At 45.6% G+C, this 25,571-nt stretch overlaps 1 protein-coding gene across 2 annotated transcripts in view; it reads left to right on the top strand.

The window, feature by feature from the left end:
• Positions 1-25,571, top strand: part of CYTH4 (cytohesin 4) — a 54,342-nt gene that overhangs the window by 6,312 nt on the left and 22,459 nt on the right. For both annotated transcript variants that reach the window (XM_084809747.1, XM_084809746.1), the window contains exons 2-7: positions 9,118-9,200; positions 12,619-12,683; positions 13,219-13,285; positions 19,696-19,814; positions 19,955-20,035; positions 23,167-23,279. In XM_084809747.1, coding sequence (XP_084665873.1) covers positions 9,118-9,200; positions 12,619-12,683; positions 13,219-13,285; positions 19,696-19,814; positions 19,955-20,035; positions 23,167-23,279 — 528 coding nt within the window. The remainder of the gene's footprint in view (positions 1-9,117; positions 9,201-12,618; positions 12,684-13,218; positions 13,286-19,695; positions 19,815-19,954; positions 20,036-23,166; positions 23,280-25,571) is intronic.

The raw sequence follows: 25,571 nt of genomic DNA on the forward strand, positions 1-25,571 counted from the left end.
CCTGGGGTGGCTGCTCCGGCGGCGGTGGCTGGTCTTTTGACAGGCTGCTGTGGCCACCATTATGTGTCTGCTGTTTGCCGTAATAGGCTACATAAGTATTTACGTAGCTTATCACGGCAAGCAAAAAAACCCCCCAAAACAAAAAAACAGCGTACACAAATGGCGGCGGCTACGGCAGCCGCCATTTGCATTCCCTATTTTTCGCTGTTTTAGCCTACGTAAATATTTACGTAGGCTATTAAGGCGGGAAAAAAAGGGGAACGCAAATAGCATAGTGGGCGCTATTTGCGTTCCTTTTTTCCCCACCGTTTTAGCCTACGTAAATATTTACGTAAGCTATTACGGCAAAAAAAAGGCCTCCGCACTTTTTAATCCTCACAATAGTCCTGTGAGGTAGGTTAGGCTGAGAAGTGGTGACTGACCCAAGGTCAATGAGTGAGAAATGAAATGCATTTGCTGGTCTTCCTGAGGCAGCTAAATGCCCTGGCTCTGACCTGGTTTGCATGTCATGCTCAGCCACAGTGGGTTGTCACCAAGGTTGCAGGGTGGCTTAGCGTGATGTCTAGACCCAGCACAGCTTTTGCATCATGGGTTGTTTTTTGCAAACAAGCCACCCTGATAACCCATGGCTTGTAATAGCATTATTTAGGGTGGCTTGTTGTGACGATCAAACCCGGCAGGGTTGCTTCAGCATGGGTTGTTTAACACAGCAAGAGAGCCGCCTGACAAGAACAGTGAAAAACCCTGCCAGCCTCTCCTCGTGATCTCACTAATGATATCCCTTCTCTATTACGTCTTGAAATGACACAAGTCAATTTACTCCTCCACGTCATCACCTCCCTAGACAACTCTCTAGACTGTTTTATCCCCACCTTCAGGAAGATTTGTGCAAATTTAACATTATTTCCCTCACACACACAACTTCAAGGAGATTTGTATGAATTTAAATTTATTTGTTTATTTTTTAAACTTTTGGGGATAGTTGTGCAAATCCACTAAAGCACATTAACTACTCCAGTGTAGCAGAGTAACTACCAGTAGTTACTGAGATTTAGCAGATTTCCGCAAATCTCCTTGAAAGTTTTTTTTTAAGAGTTAAATTTGCACAAATATCCCCAAAGGTGAAAAAAAAAATCTAGAAAAAAGCCTCTACTCCACTGATGAGCAAAAGGCGCTCATTACGGGAGCAGCAGAGTAGGCTGCCAAGGTTGTGCCACAAAGGCCCATGGGATACATGCTGGGAGTGGGCAGAAGGACTAAGGGGGAAACAAGCCATGGCAAGCTGAAGAGTGCCTGATCATCTGTCAGGAGTAATGTGGGTTAGTGAGCGAACAACCAAACCACCATAGTTTATTTTCAGCTTATCATGATGTGTGAACCAGCCCTCCTGTCCTGTCCAGCTGTTGTGTCTGAAGGAGGCAGTGAGTAAGTCTGTGTCTCTTTATTGAGAAGTGAGTTTGTGCGTGAGTATGCTGAAAAAGGGGAAGTTTGTTTTTAGTTCTCTCTCATGGACAAGATATTAACATTTTGCTTCCAGGAAAACACAGAAGATGATTTCCACTGAAATGTATAGCAAAACTGTGTTTGCATGATTCTTGTTCATAAAATAGCTTTCTTTGACTGTGCGTGGACATTCATGCTCACATTTTATGTGTGAGGGCAGTATTCAGAACACATGTAGGGGGTCAAATGCAGATGGCTAGCTCCAGAGCCCATCATGGTCATGGCCTTGCCCAATCAAGGTGAAGGATCACTGGATGTACCGTCCAGACATCATCCAGCCATGCCCCCTGGACATCATCTGGCCCATTCTAGGGCCCCACCCCTGCCATGTTGGAAAGAGCCCAAAGTCCACCCAGCTGCCTTATATCAGGAGATACTATTTGTCCATCTCACACACTATCACCTACTCTGCCTAGTACTGGCTTTCCAGGGTCTTTGTGGAGAGACAGAGGTCTTCCACATCACCTACTCTCTGATCCTTTTAAGTGGAGATATGCCATGGATTAAACCTGGGATGTTCTGCATGCAAAGCATCTGCTCTCCCATTGAGCTATGGTTCCCACCCACCCTGGATCCTCATTATGTCTTCTGCTGTGGCTAGCTAGGTACTCCAGAAAGCTCGCAAACATGATGTGATGAAAACACGCATAAACTGTTTGTCCCCAGTATCTGGTGGTTGAAGGTAAACAGTCAACTCATTCCGTAATAGGGATGGGCAAAGAAGCGACGTTCGCATTCCTAGATTCTCCGAGCATCAACTTGATGCTAATTTCTCCTTTGATTTCCACATGTGGTTGTGATCGCTGTTTGATTTGCACAAATGGGAAAATCGCGCAAATCAAACATGATTGAGTGGGGAAATGGTGCAGAAATGTGAGTATTTTTCAAAGTCATGCAACTTTCCCCCATATGCTAATGTGTGAAAATGCACATGTTTTTAAATTGCACCATTTCGAATGGCCTTTTCTCCAAAATATGCTCAATTTTTAAATGTGAGCACATGTTCAAGAATTTGTGAACATTTTCGGAGAACATGTTCTCCTGCTCACATTCACATTTGGGTTGTGAACAGGGCATGCTCGACTTGAGTGCAAACAGGATTCTCATACATCCCTATTCACACAGCCACATGTTTTAGAGAGCAATCCAATGGCTGCTAGACGCTGTCTAGACAGCCATAGGTTTTTTCAGTTTCTGGGAACTGAGGTTAGAGCCAGTGCTCCAAGCTTGGTTGCCAGAAACTGCATTCCCCACACCTTCCACTACCCTCTTGTAGCAGGCATGGTTCTTTCCATGCCACTGCCATCTCCATGCTCATAAACAGAGTGCTTAGAGGGTGAAAAGGGGTTGGCCCTTGGGTTGGGGAGGGGCAGAGACCGTGGAAGCTGGTTTAGACAGCTTCCAATGAGATCTCCAGGCCCCTTCCCTCCCCCTCTTTGAAAAAAAAAAAAAGCGTGTACGCAAATGGCGGCACCTATGGGGCGCTGCCATTTGCGTTCCTTAGTTTGGCACGTCTAGTTCACGTAAAGATTTACGTAGACTACGGCGAAAATAAGGGCAACGCAAAGGGCAAATGGCGCTGCCATTTGCGTACGTGCTTTTTTTTTTTTTCAAAGTCACCTGTGATAGGCTACGTGACGATTTACATAGCCTATCCCGGCTGACTTTGGAAATCTAGCTGTGATAGGCTACGTAAATCGTTACGTAGCCTATCACGGGTGTGTTTTGGGTTTTTTTACTTTACTTTTTTTTTTTTTGCGGCCAGGTTAGGGTTGGCGGAGAATTTCTCCCCGAAACTTCGGGGGGCCGAGCGCCAACGTGTTCGGCCCCACGAACAAGTTTCGGGGAGAAATTCTCCACCCCCCCCGCACCGCCCCCCGGGACGGGACTTACCTTTGGCGAATGTCCCTCCCGGCGGCGGGTCCGGCCGGCGGTTCGGCGGGTGTTCGCCCGGGGCGGGAGCGGCAGCCGGTTTTTCGACCGGCTGCTGCCGCCGCCATTCCAAGAAAAGAAAAAAAAACAAAAACGCCCCCGTGATAGGCTACGTGACGATTAACGTAGCCTATCATGGCTGACTTTGCAGATCTAGCCGTGATAGACTACGTTAATCGTCACGTAGCCTATCACGGGGGCGTGGTGTTTTTTTTTAAAAAAAACTTTTTAGTTCGCGGCCGGGTGAGGCGAGGCGCCTCCGCCCCGGCCTGAATTTCAGCCAGGCGAGGTGGGAAGCCTCCCCCCCGGCCTGAATTTCGGCCGGGCGAGGCGGGAAGCCTCCCCCCCTGGTCTGAACTTCACGGGGGGAGCAGCGAAGCACCTCCCCCCCACCGCGAACAAGCTTTGAGGACAGGTAAGTGACTTTCGTCCATCCCTAGGCCAGGTAGATGGGGCGCTCCTCCCCGGCCTGAATTTTGGCGGCGAGGGATGGGGCGCCTCCCCCCCAGCCTAAATTTTGGCCGGTCGAGGCAGGGCACCTCCCCCCCCTCACCTGAACTTCGGGGGGAGAAGCGAAGCGCCTCCCCCCCACTGCGAAGCAAGCTGCAGGACAAGGTAAGTCCCTTTCGTCCATCCCTAGATCTGAGCCACAGTCAGTTCCAGGTCTTGTTTTTACTGACTGTATAGAGCTTCTCCATCTTTGGCTGCAAAGGACATAATCAATCTGATTTCAATATTGACCATCTGGTGATGTCCATGTGTAGAGTCGCCTCTTGTGCTGTTGGAAAAGAGTGTTTGCTATGATCAGCGTGTTCTCTTGGCAAAACTCTATTAGCCTTTGTCCTGCTTCATTTTGTACACCAAGGCCATGCTTGCCTGTTATCCCGGTGATTTCTTGACTTCCTACTTTAGCATTCCAATCCCCTATGATGAAGAGGACATCTTTTTTTGGTGTTAGTTCTAGAAGGTGTTGTAGGTCTTCATAGAAACGATCAACCTCAGCTTCTTTGGCCTCAGTGGTTGGGGCTTAGACTTGAATTACTGTGATGTTGTATGGTTTGCCTTGGATTTGTACTGAGATCATTCTATCATTTTTGAGATTGTACCCCAGTACTACTTTTCCCACCCTTTTGTTGACTATGGGTGCTACTCCATTTCTTCTAAGGGATTCTTGCCCACAGTAGTAGATACAATGGTCACCTGAATTAAATTCGCCCATGCTTGTCTATTTTAGTTCGCTGATTCCCAAGATGTTGATGTTCAGTCTTGCCATCTCATGTTTGACCACCTCCAGCTTACCTTGATTCACTGATCTTACATTCCAGGTTCCTAAACAATATTGTTCTTTACAGCATCGGACTTTCTTTTCACCACCAGACACATCCACAGCTGAGTGTCCTTTCGGCTTTGGCCCAGCTGCTTCACTCTTTCTGGCGCTACTTGGAAATTCCCTCTGCTCTCCCCCAGTAGTATATTGGACACTTTCCGACCTGAGGGGCTCATCTTCCGGCGTCATCTCTTTTAGCCTTGTGATATGTTCCATGGGGTTTTCTTGGCAAGAATAGTGGAGTGGGTTGCCATTTCCTTCTCTGGTGGACCACATTTTGTCAGAACTCTCTCCACCATGACCTATCCATCTTGGGTGGCCCTGCACGACATAGCTTATGGCTTCACTGAGTTATACAAGCCCCTTCGCCACAACAAGGCAGTGATCCATGAAGGGGTGGCAAAGGGTGCCCCAGGCAAATTGTGTGTTCTCACTGTGTTGTGTAGAGATCTGCCTTTTAATTGCTCACCAAGGTCTCTAATTTGATACTTCTGTTCAAGTTCAGCTCTGCTCCTCTGAGTGTTCCCGAAGTGTCCTGCCACCTCTGGTTCTGTTCTTCCCAGATCAGGATGCCATCTATGAAAAACCTTTTGTATATCTTCCAAAATGTGTAATTTTCCCCTACTGAAATACCTTCAGGGCAGAATGTAAGTCAAAGGTGAATTTGCAAAACAAATACCTACTGAAGGAGGAAGGGGAAAGTACTCATCTGCGCATGTTCTTTGTCCAAGGGCACTTTTGGCAAAATCCAATGGACATCTTGGGTGTATAACAGTACTCTGTCCCAGCCAGCTTTCTAAATAATTCTTCCCACATAGGTGATGGAAAATGCTTCCTTTTGACATGTTTATTTTGGGGTCTAGATACACATGAAGTCTTCTCTCTTGTATTTATCCAGCCTTGACCAAGGCACTGATCTACTCCACAACCTTTCTACATTTTTCCTTCTCTCTGGTGCTTTAGTCTCTTAAATTCTTCTGTATTGTTCTATTTCACATCTAGAAACATATTCTAGACTAAAGGCATGTGTTTTGCCAGTTCTGTGGATAGCTTCCCTTAAGTCCTTGAAAAATGGTTTCTCTTGCAATCCTACTCCCACTTGCCTGGACGTAAGCCCCATTGAACTCAGTGGGACTTACCTCTGAGCAGACATATATAGAATTGCCCTGAGAGAATGTGTTATCTATGCCCACAGTCCTGAGGAAGTTAAGCATGCTCAGGTCTCATTGCAATTCATGAGATATCAGCACCTGATTAAACACTCTTTTGGATTTCAATGAGACTTATTTATATTCAACCTATTATGGATTCAGCAGGGGTTTTCTGACTTCCAATCATTTAACAATACTAATAACAAAAGGCTTTGGGAGTGGGTCCTAAATTAAGATATTAAAACCAAGGAAACTGGAGTGGGGGAACACACACACACACACACACACACCAGGGTTTGGATCCAATTTTAGTTACGTTTAGAGCAGACCCATTGAAAGCAGTAGGACGAGTCAGTCCTGACTAACTTACATCCCGCTGATTGCAATGGGTCATTGCATGACGAAATCTGGATCCAACCCCAGGAATGGATTTTTTGTGTGAAAGGACTGTGAGCTTGGCTCTAGTACCAAAAACTCAAACCAAAACAATTTCCTGGACTCAACATATGCTCAGTGGCACCATATTTTTTTTTTATGTCTGCTCCTTTGCACCACTATTTTGCACCAGGCTTTGATGGGACCTTGAGGTTTCAGTAAAAATAAAAAAGTACATCCCTTGCTCTTCTCCCTGCTGTTTCCAGCCCACCCACTCCCACCCCAGATCTAGGCCATTGCTTCCCTTTTTCTGACCATATATTTAGCAATGGTCTTGCATGTGAAATGTGCAAACTAGAGAAAGAGTTTCCAGGACAAATGGACTGGATTTCCTCTTTCTGTCCAGAGATGGGAAGATAAGATAAAAGTTAAAATAATGCTGTACCACTGCGAATATGTTTTAAAAGCGAATACTAGGGATGCTAGTAATTGCTTTCTCCTGCAATTACAGTGTTTAAATCTATTTTTTTCAATCCCATAAATGAAGAAATGTGCAAATGTTGGTTAATTCCTATCAAAAAGAAACTGAAATGAAATTCTCACCCATCTGCAACAACCAAATTCAACAGGTTCATCTATTCCCAGCATGGAGAGGACGATGTTGTACCTGCCTACCATACAGCTATTAAAGATGAGGTGCCTGACAGAAAAAAGGAGTTGGCAACCCATGTTGTGGCTGTTTGAAAAAGAGAGATGATGATGATAATGATAATATAAGCTGCATTTTACAAAAAGAAAAGAAAAGCCTGCCATCTGAAGTGGCCTGCCTCATTCTGTCTCCTGGTACAGCTAGCCCCAATTCTCACTGAAGAAGAAATTGATTTGCAAAAATGGTTGAATTCTAAGTTCAGCCTGAGTGTGTCCAATTTAGCTTTAGCAAACACCACAGCCTTCACACAGAGATCAGAATCTTGCTGCTGTGGATATGTATTTTCAGCTACAAACAGCGGCTTTCCATTTATTGTCAGTTTCTTGCCGAGTGCTCGGAGCAATCTTTATTTAACTATGGAGTTGGTGCCCCACCCTGCTGAGACGGCTACTTCTTTCTTGCCTGTAGTGAATCATTCTGTGGTCTTCTCGTCTCTGACATCATCCACTCAATTTCCTAAGAATAAAAGAGGAACTGAGCACAGCTTAGAGTAGCATCTATGCATAGCCACCAGTTGATAGCAAGATCTCCTCCGTTGCCTCTTTTAAAGTCCACAACTGTCTTAGCCACCCTTAAAATGGAGAGAGGTACAACCACCCAAAGGGAGTTTTCACATAAAAACGAGTTTAAAATTTAGAATTTGGGCCATTCATACACTGACTGCCAACTTGTAATTGTTTATGCATGACCAAACAAAATACATATCAAATTTGGGCCCTTCCCACTCAAATGCTTGGGAATGAAAGTATGGCTTAGCTAGAGTTCTGGGAGTGAAACCTTTGCGAGTCTGGAGTGAGAGACATGGAGATAAGATTGTTATGTGCACACCAATTATCCGAGCAGTGAGGTTTCAGGTGTATTTTGAGGTTTGGTTTCCTTTAGGGTGGCCAGATGTAAAAGTGGGCTGGGCTCCTGCACCTTTAATAGTTGTGCAGAAGCTGAAATTCCCTTTTCTACACAACTATTAAAGGTGTAGGAGCCCTAACCTCTTTTTAAGAACTTAGGAACATAGGAAGCTGCCTTGTACTGAGTCAGACAATTGGCCCATCTAACTCAGTGTTGTTGACACTGAGTGGCAAGGTTTCAGATAGGGATGTTGGAGAAATCCAAAACAGACTCAAATGTATCCAGATTTCTTGTAATCCAGTCTGCAATTTCCTTTTCCATTCATCCTGATGAATGAGGTCACTGGATACTGAAGGCATTTTGTAATATTGGGATTTATTTAGAAATATAGAGGTTGAACATAGATTCACAGCTTAGGACCCCAACCAATGCTGCTCCCCATCTGATTTCTTGGGGTAGGGGAGGCACTGCCCAGTTTCTTCAGAACTCCCTCAGCTCTGCCTTTTCCTTTGGTGGTCTCAGCTGCAACTAAAGCGGCTTGTATTTACACAGACCTCTACGTTCACATTCACGGCTGGAGCGGGGGAGGTAGCCTCTTTTTTCAGAAAAGTGCAGTTAGAGCTATCTCCATAACAAGGAAAGGTGCTTGGTCACTTTGCCAGAGCCATCAAAGTAACATCTAACAGTCTTACTGGTTTTCATAATCCTCTTGTAACCAAACCCCATCCTTGAAAACCATAGAAACACTGAGTTGGAAGGGCCATTAAGGTCATCCAGCTCACCTGCACCCCCCCCCCACACACACATTTACACACCTCATTACAATGCTATGGCAATATTTCCCACTGTTCCCCACCCATCCTTTTCAATCTCTTTGGCTTGTGTTTCCATCAAATTCCCAAACTACATTTGAATTCCAGTGAGTTTCAAGAAAACATTGTGGGGGGTGTGGCAATGGCACCTGGAAGACCAAACTGAAGGAAAGTATAAGTGTGTACACAGAGCAGTATAGTCTAGTTGTTAGAGAGTCAGACTAGGACCGTGGGGGAGGGAGGGCAGTTCACATCTTTAGTCAGCCATGAAGCTCACTCGGTGACCTTGGACCAACTGCTATCTCTCAGACTAGCCTACCTGCAGGGTTGTTGTGAAGATAAAATGTGTGGTGTGGGCTTGTATGTTGCTTGGAGCTCCTTGGAGGAAGGGATGCCTTCGAGGTCATACCCTTATCACACAGTGAGTTCTAGGATGGGAGTAAAAGGATTGCTTTCTTTCAGAATCATCGGACTTGAATGAGACCGAGGAGACTGAGATAGAGATCATCAAGAAGCACAAGACTGAGTTGCTGGAAGATATTAAGGTAGGGGCCATGCCACTTTTCTTACACAGATTATCCAAAGCATTGCCAAAATTCTGACTATCCTTGTGCGGGATTCAAAGCCAAACCACCCTTCCAATGCGCACACAATGCAGTCTTGCTGCTGATGCATGTGATCCTGGGGAAAGAGTCTTGTTGCCTGAAGACCTAGGTTGGGCAGTCGATACTCCAGCCTTCCCTAACCTGGTGCCCTCCAGATGTGTTGGGTTGCAACTCCTGTCATTCCCAGCTATGCTGACTTGGAATGATGGGAGTTGCAGTCCAACACAAGTGGAGGGTGCCAGGTTGGGGAAGGCTGCTGTGCTTGGTCTCTGACAGGGATGTGAGCATCAGCAAAACTTGAGCTCAGCAAAGTTCCCTGAATTCCATCTTGAACCTCGTTCTGACTTGAGTCTGTATCAGATTGCAAGCTTTGTTTTTTGCTTCTCGCATGAAAATCTGTGCATATTTTCATGCATACTTTTTCCAAATGTACGTATTAATTGTGCACATCTTTGAAATGTATGCATTCTTTTCCCACTGATTAAAGCATATTTGTGAGCATTTTTTGAAAGTATGCATGTTTTCATGTGCATTTTTCAAATGCACCCATGCTGTCAAATGAGGTTTTTTGGTCCACAAATCAAATTGCAAGCTCAGAAACTTACAGACTTTGACCTCAGATTGCATCTGAGTCGGTGTTCAATCTGGAAGGTGCAAACTGGATAAATCCTGATCAAAAATGGGCTGAAATGAATTTCTCATATGTCCCTAGTCTCTGACTCACTTGGGGAAATCACTCTCTCTACACAGATGTTCTTCATCTGTATAATGTAGGGATGGCGGAGAATTTCTCCCCGAATCTTCAGGGGGCCGAGCGCCAACGCATTCGGCCCCCCGAAATCGGCAGTGAAATTCTCCGCCCCCCCGCCCCCCCCGGGATGGGACTTACCTTTGGCGAATGTCCCTCCCGGCGGCAGGTCCTGGCGGTGGTTCGGCAGCCTTTCGGCGGGGGCGGGGGCGGGGGCGGCAGCCAGTCTTCTGACTGGCTGCTGCCACCGCCATTACAAGGTAAAGTGTTAAAAAAAAAAAAATATGATGGGCTATGTAACGATTAACGTAGCCTATCACAGCTAGATCTCCAAAGTCAGCTGTGATAGGCTACGTAAATCGTTACATAGCCTATCACGGGTTGTTTTGTTTTTTTTACACTTTGTTTCGCGGCCGGGGAGACAGGGCGCTTCTCCCCGGCCTGAATTTCGGCCGGGCAAGGCGGGACAGCTCCCCCCCTCCCCTGAACTTTGGGGGGAGAAGCGAAGTGCCTCCCCCCCACCGTGAAGCACCCCTGCGAAAAGGTAAGTGACTTTCGTACATCCCTAGAATGGTAATAAATTGAAAGTGACTTCAGGCAGCTGCTATGAGAATAAATTAGGGATGCTGGAGAAATCCTCCATGGACCCCAATGAGCCCAGATTCTATTGAATCCGGCCCCCCGATGTCCGCGGAGGATTGGATCTCTTACCTGCACCTCCAGGAGGAATCCTTGCTGGCTGGATCCTCCCCACCAGTTGGCTCCAGAGTGGATTGACTGAGGATGCAAATGGTGTCCCAGATGCCATTTGCGGCCTTAAAGGCCTTAGTTTAAGGTAAATGCAGCCAGCGGCTCCACAGAATCGCTGTGGAGCGGAGCCAGCCAGCAAAGATTCCGGGGGGAGGGACGGATCACCTCCCCCCAAGGGCGGATTCCCCAGATGAGCAGCAGGTAGGGAATCCGCCCATCCCTAGGATAAATAAGACAAAAGGCAGGACAGCACTTATTGGAGAGGAATCCATGCTGCCCAGTTTCTGGCAATAAAGTAGGGATGTACGAAATGACTTACCTGTTTCATTTCGTACATCTGCAGTGTGGGGGGGAGGCATTCCATCCCTCCCCCTGAAATCCTCGACGGTTGGCTCTGCTCTGCAGCGACTCTGTGAAGCCGCTGGCTGGGGCAGCCCACAGCGACATCCAGCTGCTGCTAGGCTGTGCAGGGACACAAATGGCGGCGGCCGTAGCCGCCGCCATTTGTGTCTCTTTTTTTTTGCCATGATAGGCTACGTAAATATTTATGTAGCCTATCACCACCTCCACAGGGACGCAAAAGGCGTAAGTATTTATTTATTCGCAAAGCAACGCGAACGGCAACAGGTGAGTTCTCCATTTCGTGCACCTTTCACAGGGCGGGGGGGTGGGGGGATTTGTTCCGCCACAGGTTTCAGGGGGCCGAATGCACTGGCATTCGACCTCACCAAGATCTGTGGCAGAATTCTCCGCCATCTCTATAGTAATGTTTGCTAAATGCTTTAGCAGCTTCACCTACACCCAGATTTTTTTAGAACAGTATGGATTTTCTTCAAATAGGGCAAAATGGCTGACAGGATGCCAGCATCCATTATAGTAGCAAAATCCTCCCCCCACCCCAATCTGTGGAATGCCTTTTCGAGGGAAATCCACCTGGCATCTTCCCTATATATGTTCAGATGTCAGGTTAAGACTAGGGATGTACAGATTTTGTTTAATCCATTCTGTCTGTGTTTTGTGGATTATCAGGCCACATCCACTCGAACATCGACTCATTGAAAGATTTGAGTTTTCACACATACACCCTTTGGAAAAGTCTGCAAAAAAGTCTGCCACAATTTACAGAATTTTCCCTGGCGTGTAACATTTTGTGTATTTCCTTAGCTCAGTGTGCAATCAATGAGCAGAGTGTGCATGTGCGGGCCCGCACAAACACACTGCTACACAGCAGAGGCTGAAGGGAGATTAGAGATGTATAAAACATACTGTTGTTTTTTAAATAACGTATATATTAGCACATTTCTCAGAAACCTCTGCATTTTTGTACAACCAAATTTGCATACAAGTTTAGAAAGTTAAAAAAAAAAATTCTGCAAATGCACAGAATCTGTGCAAGTTGGAAAAAGCCAATCCACTTTGGAATCTACAGATCACATTCATAGAAATCCAAAGTTGTTTGAATCCAGTGTGGATTTTGCCAAAATCCCTAGGTAAGACCGCTTCTAGCAAGCATTTAATCTTTAATCTGTGCTTTGATTATTAACTTTACTGGCTCTTTAATATTTTTAATATCCGTAAAGTGTTAATATTTTATTGTGTTGGCATTTTCATTGTTGTATTTATTGTTTTCATTCTTATTTTATTGTTGTTTTTGTTTGTTTTTATAATTGTAAACCACCTGAGGGCATTAGCCAGTTGAGCAATATGTAAATTTAATATATAAATAAATAAATAAGTTGCAGCTGATCTTTACTTCCTTTCCAGCCACAAGGTTTCTGCAGTGAATGATGGGACAGGATCCAGCGTCCTCTTCCTTCTTTTCTCCTCCTTCCCCATTAATTCTCTTCCTCTTTCTTACAGAGGCTAAAAGCCGAGATTGCTCAAGTATTTGAAGAGATCGATAGTTTCCAGCAAACACAAACAAAGTAAGGAGCAAGCCACATATGAAGAGTACTAGCAGAGCAGGGAATCTCCACATAAAGATTTGCCCCTCCTCTGCAGCAGTAGTCTAGTAGTAATCTTTGAAGTGCAAGGAGATCTTCATGACAGGCCCCTGAGGGTCATGCTCATGCCTCCAAGAAGAAGCCATAGTCAAGTTCTCAGGAGACATATATTCTGCTTCTCTAGTATTTATACCTCAAGGATCTAACACACTCTGCTTAAAAATGCCATCATAAAACACAGACTTCCAAAACAAACTGGCACACCACAAATAAAATTTCACAATTAAGTTTATGGGGCAACAAATTTAAGTGAAACGGTGGAGCAATGGTTATGTAAATTGGCCCTGATTGAATCAGAATAGGTGAGATTTGGGATACCTTTCTGGGAGCCAGCAAATAATACCGAGGAGGAAAAGTCAGAAGGATCTTCTTCTTCTTCTTCTTCTTCTTCTTCTTCTTCTTCTTCTTCTTCTTCTTCAGTCCATTCTGCATTCAGATCTCACCTTTGTATTTGTAGCAAAATGATCCAGAGGGACAAAGATCTATGTGTTGGACGGAAGAAATTTAACATGGATCCTACTAAGGTAAGATCAGGTGTATGTATAGTTTGTACTGCATGTGTGGAGATCAGTTATTAATTGTAAGATGATGATGACGATATTTACTTATATCCTGCCTTTTCCCCAATACTGAGACTCAAGGCGGCTTTACAAGATTAAACACTTATACAGTTAAAACATATAAATAGAAATATACAGAAGTTAAAAATATAATTAAATCATCAATAATAACATTGTATAAAATATCAAAATTTTAAAAGACAACAAACAATATAAACCATAGTATCAATCCATCATATTCTTACAGGTCCAGACTATCTATCCCCAAAGGCCTGGTGGAACAAAAAAGTTTTACCTGCCTGCGAAAACATACCAAGGAGGGTGCCGCTCTCTCCTCCCTGGGAAGGGAGTTCCAGAGCCTTGGGGCAGCCACTGAGAAGGCTCCCTCCCGCATTCTCACCAGGCGAGGCTGTGATTGTGGCGGGATCACAAGAAGGGCCTCCCCTAAAGTTCTCAGGGCTTGAGCAGGCTCATAGGGGAGAATATGGTCTTTCAGATAACCTGGAGACTCTCAGCTTTCATTTGTTACAAGGATAAAATGGAGGAGGAGGATTATGTACACCACCTTGGGTTCCTTGAGGAGGAAAAAAGGTGGAATATAAATGTAATAAATAAATAAATAAATTTAAAAGAAGCAAGTTTCTAGCACTTAATACTGTAAAGCTCTGTTGTTGTTGTTTTAAAAAAAAGAGCAGAGTATTCATAGGCCTGCATAAGATGCATCATTGTATCGATAAGCTCTATCCTGGTGTTCACTCAGGCAACGTACAATTGTGTATTGGGGAGGGGAGAGTGGGGCTCTGCTTGCCAGCCCCAATCCCTACCATCGCGCCCCTGCTGTTTCCCCTGCCATCCATGCAACAGGGGCCTCTGGGGTTTTGTATAGAACTTCTTACCAATCAGAGATCAGATTAAAGCCACCTCTCCAAAGAAACATACTCACTCACTCTATCATTCTTGTATCTTGACCTTCCTCGCGAAATAGCTTAGGGCACCTAACAATCCCAATAAAAAAACAAAATTAAACTCAATCCTAAAAACACAAATAAAATCACAAAATAACAGCAAATACCACAACCTCAATCAGCAGCAGAAGTAGATGACTTAATTACCATCAACTTTCACTGTACTTCAAAAGCCTACAAAAAACAGGGACACTTTTTAACTGATGCCTAACTGCAAACAGTATCGCTACTTGGATTATGACATGATCTTGATGGCAGAGGCTGAGAAAGAACTAGTATGGTCTTCTTCAGGGTGCATTTCCCTACCCATCAACCCAAACTCTCTTGTTGGACCAAATTGAAGGTAAGGATGTGCAAATCAGCAAAACCCTGAGCTGGCCAAAGTTCTCCAAATTCCGTCGTAAAGCTCGTTCTGATTAGAGTCTGTATCAGATTGCAAGCTTTGTTTTTGCTTTTTGCATGAAAACCTGTGCATATTTTCATGCATATTTTTCCACATTAATTGTGCATATCTTTGAAATGTACACATTCTTCTCCCATTGAATAAAGTGTATTTGTGTACATTTTTCAAAAGTATGCATTCTTTCATGTGCATTTTTCAAATGTATGCATGCTGTCATAGATAATTCCTTTGGTCTGCAGATCACACTGCAAGCTCAGAAATGTACAGACTTCAACTGTAAATTGCATCTGAGTCTGTGTTTGGTTGAGAAGGTGCAAACTGGGTAAATCCTGATTCATTAAACACAAACTGAAACAAATTTCTCATACATCCCTAATTGAGTGATGGCTGAAGGACCTTAAAGCATGAATACATGCACACCACAATCTGTGCACTTCTTTAGGCCTTAGGACTATTTTTAAAAACTAGGGATGGAGGAGAATTTCTCCCCAAATCTTCGGGAGGCTGAGCGCCGACGCATACGGCCCCCCAAAGTTGGTTGGGAAATTCTCCTCCGGCCCCCCGCCCCCCCCCGGGACAGGACTTACCTTCGGTGAATGTCCCTCTCGGCAGCAGGTCCCAGTGGCGGTTCGGCAGCGTTTCGTCATGGGCGGGGGCGGCGGCCAGTCTCCCGACCAGCTGCCGCCGCCGCCATTGCAAAAAACCCCCCTAACGTTTTTTAAAAAAAGACCCATGATAGGCTACGTAACGATTTACGTAGCCTATCACGGCTAGATTTCCAAAGTCAGCTGTGATAGGCTACGTAAATCGTCACGTAGCCTATCACGAGTGACTTTGGGGGGAAAAAAGCGCGTACGCAAATGGCGGCACCCATGGGGTGCCGCCATTTGCGTTCCTTATTTTGTCACGTCTAGTCTACGTAAACATTTACATAGATTACGGCAAAAATAAGGGGAACGCAAATAGCATAGCGTCTATGCTATTTGCGTTGCCCTTATTTTCGCCGTAGTCTACGTAAATCTTTACGTAGACTAGACGTGCCGAAATAAGGAACGCAAATGGCGGCGCCCCATGGGCGCTGCCATTTGCGTACGCGCTTTTTTTTTTTCCAAAGTCACCCGTGATAGGCTACATGACGATTTACGTAGCCTATCATGGCTGACTTTGGAAATCTAGCCATGATAGGCTACGTAAATCGTCACGTAGCCTATCACGGGGTCTTTTCTTTTTTCTTTTTTTTTACTTTTTGTTTCGCGGCCGGGGAGACGGGGCGCCTCCCCCCCCGGCCTGAATTTTGGCCGGGCGAGGCGGGACGCCTCCCCCCCCTCACCTGAACTTCGGGGGGAGAAGCAAAGCGCCTCTCCCCCACCGCGAAGCCAAGCTGCGAAAAGGTAAGTGACTTTTGTACATCCCTAAAAAAGGACACACTGCAGCAGCAGCAACACCTTATCACCCAGTCCTCATCTTTGTAAGCCTGTGCAAGTAAAACAGAACAAACAAGAACAGTTGGGACAACTTGAAATGATAAGAAATGCACCACAAAGGAGCAGAGGTGCAGACCAGTTGTGAAAATTCTTCCTCACTAGGACCATAGAACCCCCAACTCCTCCCTCTGTGAGGGAGAATGAAAATATTCTGAGTCAACCTCTCTCTCTTTCTCTGCCTGATATTTCTTCCTTCTCCTCTCGCTTCTCTGCACAATCAACATCATCTCCTTTAGAAGAAAAACCGCAAGCACCAATATTAAGTATTAGCAGTCATTTTAACCACAGCTACTTTCAGCTCAGGGCCTCTTCTTATCCTCAGCCCTCGGTCTCGCAATATTTCCACTCATCCTCCACATCTGCAAGACATGCTAATGAGGCCCAGATGGAGAATTTGTCCTGAACTGAAGTGAAGTCATGTCTACCTTTTTCTCTCTTGCCTCAGTGGAATTACAATTGTCCATTATGCTGACCGTACCCAGTCTACACTAAGCTTCCAACTAAACTGTTTCTGTCTAATACTCCCAGTGTAATAACTCCCTTAGTAATAACTCCCTTAGTCCCTCTTGCTGTCAGTGTGACAGTCAGGTGCAAATGCTCAATGATAAAGCAGCAGCTAAACCTCAGTGGAGCAGCAGCTACCACTGCAAATAAAACAGAACACAAGAACAGTTGGGACAACTTGAAATGAAAAGAAATTAGGGATGTGGAACTTACCCCCGTCCAGGTTCTCTGGGCTCCTGCACATCCCCTGCCCCTGCTTGCTGGTCCCCGGACTGTGCTTGAGCCCCTCCCACTCTCGGTGAGCAGCCCGCACTCACCCCAGCGGCCTCATCAAGCTCCGCAGTCACCATTTCAAAAGAAAATAAAATGGCAATTGCAAAAATGTGCATGTTTTTGCATGCGCAAAAATGCGCATTTTGTAAATGCGGATATTCTTATGTGTGAAACGCGCGTTTTTGTGAAGGCACACATTAGTGTGTGTATGGAAATGTGCATTCTTCGTAAAATGTGCATTTTCGCACAGACACAAATATGTGCATTTGCAAAATGCACATTTTTGCGTGTGCGCAAATTTGCGCAGTCGCCATTTTATTTCTCAGAAAATGGCAACCACAAAGCTTGATGAGGCTGCTGGGGTGAGTGCAGGCCATTCACCGAGCACAGTCAGGGGACAAGCACGGTCAGGGGTTGGCAAGTGGGGCTCGGGAATGCGGGCAGGAGCACGTCCGCCGGACTCCCATACTGAATGGGGCGCCTGTGCCATCCCTATAAGAAATATATCACCAAGAAGCAGGGGTGCAGAAAAGGAGCATACTCTACAATGGTACAGTTAATGTCCAGTGGTAACTTTGCCACTTAAATGGGGATAAAGTTATGCTGGAAATGAACAACATATATTGGGGGGCAGGGGAGGTTGTAGAGCTGAAGGAGGTTTGATAGTGTCAGTGTTACCCATTGTGTGACACTCACTTTTTCTTTGCCCCACTATAATCTCTGATCAAATAGATTTTGCAGGTTTTGAAGCACTACAGAAACCTGCAAAATATATATTGACAATAAACATCTAATAGAATCATGGAGTCAGAAGGGTCCATTTAGGCTATCACATCCATGCCCCTGGTCAGTGCAGAAATTGTCTGAAGCATCCCTGACAGATGGCTGCCCAGTCTTTGGTTGAATACCTCCATTGATAGAGAGCGCATCACCTCCCTATGCAATTGGTTCTATTGCCGGATGGCTCCAACCATTAGGAAGTTTTGTTCATGTTCATCTGAATGTTCATCTGAAATCTGAATTTCAGATTCATCTGAAATGTTCATCTGAAATCTGCCTTCCTGTAACTTAAGCCCCATTATTTCTGATGTCCAGCAGTTTAAAATTCTTCCTTCTCCAAATAAGAACCAACATACAATTGCAAAGAATAACAGGCACGCGCACACATACACACACACACACTAAACTATCAGTACTATGAACCATTCATCAACCTACCACTACAGTAAGGAATACAATTGCAAATAAACTGGCAAATACAAGAGTTGAATACTTAAAAAAAAAAGCCATGGTGGTACTAAAATGACTTGACAGGCAACATTAAGTAAGGAGGTAATGTGTGTGTGGAGGAGGTGTTAACTACTGAGGGAATTATAGAATTGTGATGACGCTGCAGAGAAATCCCTTGCTTGGAGCAGTATGCCTATGTACACCAGTTGCTGGGGAACATGGGTGGGAGAGTGCTGTTGCGCTCATGTCCTGCTTGTGGGTTTCCCATGGGCAGCTGATTGGCCATTGTGTGAACAGAATGCTGCACTAGATGGACCCTTGGTCTGATCCGGCAGGGCTCTTCTTATGATCTTATTTTGAAGCAATCTCAGCTCTAATGTCTCGTAGCTATAGGACCTGAAGCCGAGTTCCAGAGGCAAGCTATGCATTCTGCTGACCGTGTGCTTATGCAGCCCAGCTGTGCTTGCTCAGAGTGCTGTAAAGCAGGGGTGAGGAACCTCTTTCAAACTGAGGGCTGAATTCAATTTTGGAGAAGCTCTCTGGGGCCCACCCAGTGATGGGCGGGCAAGGGGGCAGATCCCAAGGCAAAAGAGGTGGGGCCAAACATAGCAAGAATACTAGCATATTTTAGCTTCAAGCCCTTCTTGCCAGGAACTCAGCCTTAGGAGAGGCATTTCAATCTTTTAGAATAGGGAAAAACTGCACAAAAGCTGGGAAGCCACCAAACAATTGGTGGTTGGGGGGAAGGGCATGGACATCTGGAGAACTCTGGGGGGCTGGATTTTGCCCCACGGCCTGAGGTTCCCCACCTCTACTGTAAAGGCCCTTGTGCAGCTAGGTAGAGAAAGCTAGTGGGGATCACAGTCAAACAATAGAGAAAGAGGCATCTCTGGGCAGCCTTCTGTTTATTACCTGTCTTCTCTGGCAATGAATTTTCCCTATGAGTTAGGTGGGAGAGGAGGAAACATTAGCCACTTAGGTGCAATCCTATGCATGTTTAGACAGAAAAAGTCCTACAACTCCCCTACAATTCCCCCATGGGGAATGCTGGCTGGGGAATGCTGAGAGTTGTGGGACTTTGTGCTGTTGAAACATGCACAGGATTGCACCCTTAAAGAGGGATGCAAGTTGTAATAAATAGACTGGCCAGCAGCTCCTCTTGTAATACATAGCCTGGCCAGCAGCATGTTTCACTGTGATCCCCTCCACCTTTCTCCACTTGTTGGTGGGAAAGGGGTCAGAATTGTCTGCAGATCAGGCTGGACAACTCTCATCTAATGAGATGAGTAATAGGTAGTCCAGGGCTTACTGATCCCCTTAAGTTTAAACATTACTTAGCCATGTCGGAGCATCTTTCCTGTGAGTGGCTCCAGAGCAACTGGGCTAACATTGAAATGACCAAAGCATGCGGTCAAGGGCAGATGGCAGATTCCCCCACCCCCACCAAACCAACACTCCACCTCCAGATAACAAATCCAGGGCCCCTCATGATGGGACTCTGCTTTTCTCAAATAGGGCATCCAATATCTGACTGAGCACAAAGTGCTGTCATCCAATGTGCAAGAAATTGCCAAATTCCTTTACAAAGGAGAAGGGCTCAACAAGACAGCCATCGGAGATTACCTGGGACAGAGGTAAGCATGCTCTCTTGTCCCAATGCATGGGCACACTTGTGTGTTGTTCTGGCTTGCAGGGTATGGAAAAGGGTATGGGTTTAGGGGAAAGACCTACTTTGCCTCCTTCCCATCTCATTCTGCCCTCTTTCTTCTGCCAGGGATCCAGTGAATCTCCAGGTTCTGCAGGCCTTTGTACAATGCCACCAATTTGCTAATCTCAACCTTGTGCAAGCACTACGGTAAGTGACTTCAGACACATGCGATAATAGCAGTAGCCTATGCTTATTGGAGGCTAGGTACTGTGCCTGCCTCTTCAGCCTCCATTCCTAGCTTTTCAGAAAGAATTCATCCTGGTGCTGCTGAGCCAGAGCAGTCGGGTGCCAGTGGGTAGATTCTCACATGTACCTGATATGGCGTAACTGCTGGGGGATGGGAGGGTTGTGTGCATGTGTGAGTAAATTCCAGCTGTGCACATTCTGATGCAAGTCCAGTTGAATCACTAAGGATATCAGGTCTCAACTACATTTAAACGCAGTCTCATCTTTGGGGTGACATAGAATCATAGAATAGTAGGGTTGGAAGGGGCCTACAAGGCCATTGAGTCCAACCCCCTGCTCAGTACAGGAATTCAAGTCAGAGCATCCCCAACAGATGGCTGTCCAGCCTCATCTTGAATGCCTCCAGTGTGGGAGCGCCCACATGGGAAGGGCTGTTGCTCACTGGTAGATAGGGATGTTGCGAGCGCAGTTCAGGGTTCGGGAATTTGTCGAGCAACCCCTACCTGTGACCCCCAAACTGTGCCCAGCAAGACGCTGTCCCTGCTTGTGCCCACTTGTGCTCCCTGGTACTCACCGTGAACCCCTTCAGTGAGCACCACCATTTTCGCGCCTCTGATTTCTGCGTAAAACAGGAAGTTAAAAAAATGCGCATATTCAAATATGCACAGTTTGGAGCTGGGAAAGCTAAATATGCACAATATTAGAGGTATAATCCCTCTAATATTGTGCTTATTTAGCTTTCCCGGCTCCAAACTGTGCAAATTTGAATATGCGCATTTTAAAAATTTCCTGTTTTATGCAGAAATCAGAGACGCGAAAATGGCAGTGCTCACCGAAGGGGTTCGCGTGAGCACTGGAGAATTCACCAAACTCATGGGTGGCTCAAGCGCAGGTTTGGGGGGGGTGCGAGCAGGGGCGCTGCTTCGGGGAGTGCCTGGAGAACCCAAACTAGGGTGAGTTCTTACATCTCTAGTGGTAGAGCTTTGCATGCAGGAGGCCTCAGGTTCAATGCTTGGCATTTCCAGGTAGGGCTGGGAAAGACTCTTGTCTGAAACTGAAACCCTGGAGAGCCACCACTAGTGATGTCAGAGGAATCCGCCTGCGGGGTGGAGCTAGGGATGTATGGACTGCATACAATTCATTCCATCTGTCTTTCATGGATTGTCAGATGCCTTTCACTCTGTCATCAATCAGATTTTTCCTGAATTTGAGCAAATGCGCACATGCAAATTTTGTATTTTAGCCTATAGGGGAAATGCGCATTTTTGGCCCGGTATTTTTATTTTGCGTATTTTTCCATGACAAAATTTCAACAAAATATGGGAAAGATAGAAAAACCAGTTCACAAGTCTGTGGAATCTGCCCGAATGGGGAAAAGCTGGTCCGCTGTGGAATCCGCAAGTCAGATTCATGAAAATCTGAGCCACCAGACTTCATCTCCCTTTCCCCTGGGTATCTATACACATTTGCTCTTGGTGACTGTCTAGTGGTGGAGAGAAGAGTCTTTGCTTTGAGTCCAGAGCTAGGGTTGGCGGAGAATTTCTCCACGAATCTTCGGGAGGCCGAGTGCCGACGCATTCGGCACCCCGAAAGTGTTGGGGAAATTCTCCGCCAACCCCCCGCCCCCCCCCCGGGATGGGACTTACCTTTGGCGAATATCCTCTCGGCGGCGGGTCCCGGCGGCGTTTCATCAGCATTTCATCGGGGGCGGCAGCCGGTCTCCCGACCGGCTGCCGCTGCCGCCATTGCAAAAAAAAAAAGTAAAGTAAAAAAAAAAACCACACACCCGTGATAGGCTACGTAACGATTTACGTAGCCTATCACGGCTAGATTTCCAAAGTCAGCCGTGATAGGCTACGTAAATCATCACGTAGCCTATCACGGGTGACTTTGAAAAAAAAAAGCGCATACGCAAATGGCGGCACCCATGGGGCGCCGCCATTTGCGTTCCTTATTTTGGCATGTCTAGTCTACGTAAAGATTTATGTAGACTACGGCGAAAATAAGGGAACGCTATTTGCGTTGCCCTTATTTTCGCCGTAGACTACGTAAATCTTTACGTAGACTAGACGTGCCAAAATAAAGAACGCAAATGGCGGTCCCCATGGGAGCCACCATTTCCGTACGCACTTTTTTTTTTTTTTAAGTCACCCATGATAGGCTACGTGATGATTTACATAGCCTATCACGGCTGACTTTGGGAATCTAGCCGTGATAGGCTACATAAATCGTTACGTAGCCTATCACGGGTGTGTGTTTTTTGTTTTTTGTTTTACTTTTTTTTTTTGTGGCCGGGTAGATGGGGCGGCCAAAGTCAGGTAAGTCCCTTTCGTCCATCCCTACCATTCCCGTGACTTGGGGAAGAGTGATGGCAGAGGAATATTGCAAGGAAGAAGCACTGGTTGTCTAATATGTTCTGGCTAGAGCTGCTTAATGCATGATCCCTTTCTAAGCCACAAAATGGCTGTTTGGCCTTTATCGTAAATTCCCATTTGTGCAAATGGCAGACGTAAATGACTGCTTTATGGCCACTGCATGCACAAATTAGGATTTACGGAAAAGGCTGAGCTGCCATTTTTACGTAAAATGGCAGCTTGGTGAGGGCTTGTGAGGCTGCTCGCAGAGTGCCTGCAGACCACCCAGTGGCTTGCTGCACATGGTGAGCAGGGCTGGCTGGCCAGCAGGGGTCCAGCTCACGGTGTGGCTTGGTATGTATGTATGTATGTATGTATTTATTTCTATACCGCCCAATAGCCGAAGCTCTCTTGGGTACCCAATAAGTTGATCCATCCCTACGTTTGCAGTATCATATGTGCCAAACAATATGTGGGGATCCTGCAAACTCCACAATTCGACTCCATGTAGGATTCTAGTTCTGGTTCCTTGTATGACTCTAAGCAAATTTAATCTAATCTATTGAATGTAAAGATCCGTGCAGATTAATCACAAGCCATGTGCTTTGAAGAAAAAAAATGATTTCCAGGAATGGTATCTTTTTCTGCTTCCTGTGAAGGGGGAAGGGTGTCCCATTCATGTGGAAGGACTAATCTTATGACCATTAGAAGAATCCGATGTCATGGTTTCATTCACAGGCAGTTCCTGTGGAGTTTCCGTTTGCCTGGGGAGGCACAGAAAATTGACCGTATGATGGAGGCCTTTGCCAACTGGTATTGTCAGTGCAACCCAGGAGTTTTCAAGTCAACAGGTAGCTGTGGGAAAGGATGTGGGGAAACATTTGTGGAGGACTCTGCCAAAATGAAGCATGGGCTAGTCCTAGTAGCACAAGCGTATAGATCGGTCTGTTTCTGGTCTGTGTCAATTTGGCATGTGTTCATTCATAATCATAACTCTGTTCCATCTTGTTTCTGCATTAACACATCAAGGTTTTTTAAGAAAAAAATCTGCATAAAAATCCATAAAGAAATAGTATTTAAATATGTATTTTTCAATGTATTTTCTCATCCAAAAATACATAATTCTAAATATATCTTTCCTAAAATATCAATTTTGGTAGGTGTTTTGAGTTGAAAACTGCATTGAAAAATTCAGAGAAGTACAAAATCCAAAGGATAAGTACCTTCCGACTTGCACATTAGTCCAAGAGGTGCAGATCAGGTCACAATTCACAAATCACAATTCGCAAAGATCAAATTCCTCGAACATCCCGAGAGATAGAATTTGTCAATTACTAGGGATGGAACTGTGGATGGAATGTGTCAATTTCAGTTAGGGATGTGAGAACACATCCCAGTTCGGGTTCTCCGGGCGTCCCCGAGCTTTCCCCTGCTCACTGGCCCTCCGGACTGCAGTTGAGCACCCACTCCGTGCTCGATGAGCAGCCCTCAACTTACCTGGGCCTGTTCGTCTCTGTGCCGATCTCCATGTTTAAAACAAAATGGCGATCGGTGATGGGTGATTCACAGTGCTTTTTGCATATATGTCTATGTGGGCACAGAGACTTATATGCAAAAAGCACTGTGAATCGCCCATAGACTCTAGTTTACAGATCCATTTTGCTAATAACTCTATGGGCAAGTGCTGCCGATCGCCATTTTTTAAAAAAACATGGTGATCAGCACAGAGACGAACAGGCCCGGGTAAGTTGCGGGCTGCTCATTGAGCATGGAAGGGGTGCTCAACTGCAGCCCAGAGGGCCAGCGAGCAGGGGGGAGTTCGGCGGGCACAGTTTGGCTGGAGCGGGCGCCAGTGGGCGCCAGCAGTCCCTCAAATTTGGAGACCAAAATGGGTGCCTGAGACATCCCTAATTTCAGTTTCTCATCTTTCCTGTCTTCAGGTTATTCTGTCTCATTTCTACATCAGTTTGTGATTTTTTTTTAAAAAAAGTCTGCATGAAAATTTGTATGCATTTTCATGCACATTTCCAATACAATTTTCCCTGGTATACTGTATTGTTAAATGGATACATTTTTGCTTATGTTATTTATATGCATTATATTTATATGTTATTTTATATGCATTTTTGTGTGCACACTTCCATAATATACATATTTTTGTATGCATTTCTTGGCTTGAGAACTGCATCACTAATAGAGATGTGTGAATATCAAAGGTATTCAAGGGTATTTGAAGTGTGAATACCAAAAGAATTCACGTATTTGTTCAGGAAGTGCAAATTAGGGAGGTTTGCATTAAAATGTGAGCCGAACAATCCCTAGTAGCCATTAGGTCACTCTGCTCCTCCCTCTCTCACACCAGACACTGCTCTCATGCTAGCAGGAACACAACTAGAACGAACATCCCCCCATCCCTGCCCCATCCTTCTTCCTTCCTTCACCTACTCCCACTGTGGCCACTCCTAGCTGCAGGCATTTCTATTCATATGTTGTTTCTTACTAGGGATGGTGTGGATGTCTGACTGGGTCCAGGAGTCTGTCAGGATCCCCCACACCCGTGCCCCCGGACCGCGCCCTTGAAGCCTCTAGCCTCGCTTGTCCCCATTTGCCCCCTCCCAGACTTTCCCTGCTTTCACTGGGAACAGTCCATGAGCACCTGCCATTTTGCCAAGCTTATTTTTACAGAAAAAAGGAGGTCATTAAAAATGTGCTTTAAATATGCACAAATTCGGGCTGGGAAAGGCTGATCTATGCAATATTAGAGGCATAAATGGCCCATATGCCTCTCATATTGTGTGTATCAAGCTTTCCCAGCCCAAACGTGTACATATTTAAAGCACATTTTTAAGGACCTCCTTTTTTCTGCAAAGATAAGTGCGGCAAAATGGCAGGCACTTGCAGACGGAGCCTAGGGTGAGTGTGGGTGTCTCAGAGACCTCATGGGGGTCCAGAGGGGGCTCAAGCAGGGGCAGCACTTCAGCGGGCACCCACTAATACCAGATGGGGGTGGGTTCATCCATCCCTATTTCTTACTACTACATGAAAAGCTTGGTTGGTTGGTTTGGTTTTTTTAGGTTTAATCACAGGAAATAACAGCTGAATATGAAAACTGACCTTAGTACGCAAATTCATCCTAAATTGCA

The sequence above is a fragment of the Heloderma suspectum genome, chromosome 7 (assembly GCF_057233095.1).
Source record: "Heloderma suspectum isolate Gila_16-S chromosome 7, 16-S_ref, whole genome shotgun sequence".
NCBI lineage: Eukaryota > Metazoa > Chordata > Lepidosauria > Squamata > Helodermatidae > Heloderma > Heloderma suspectum.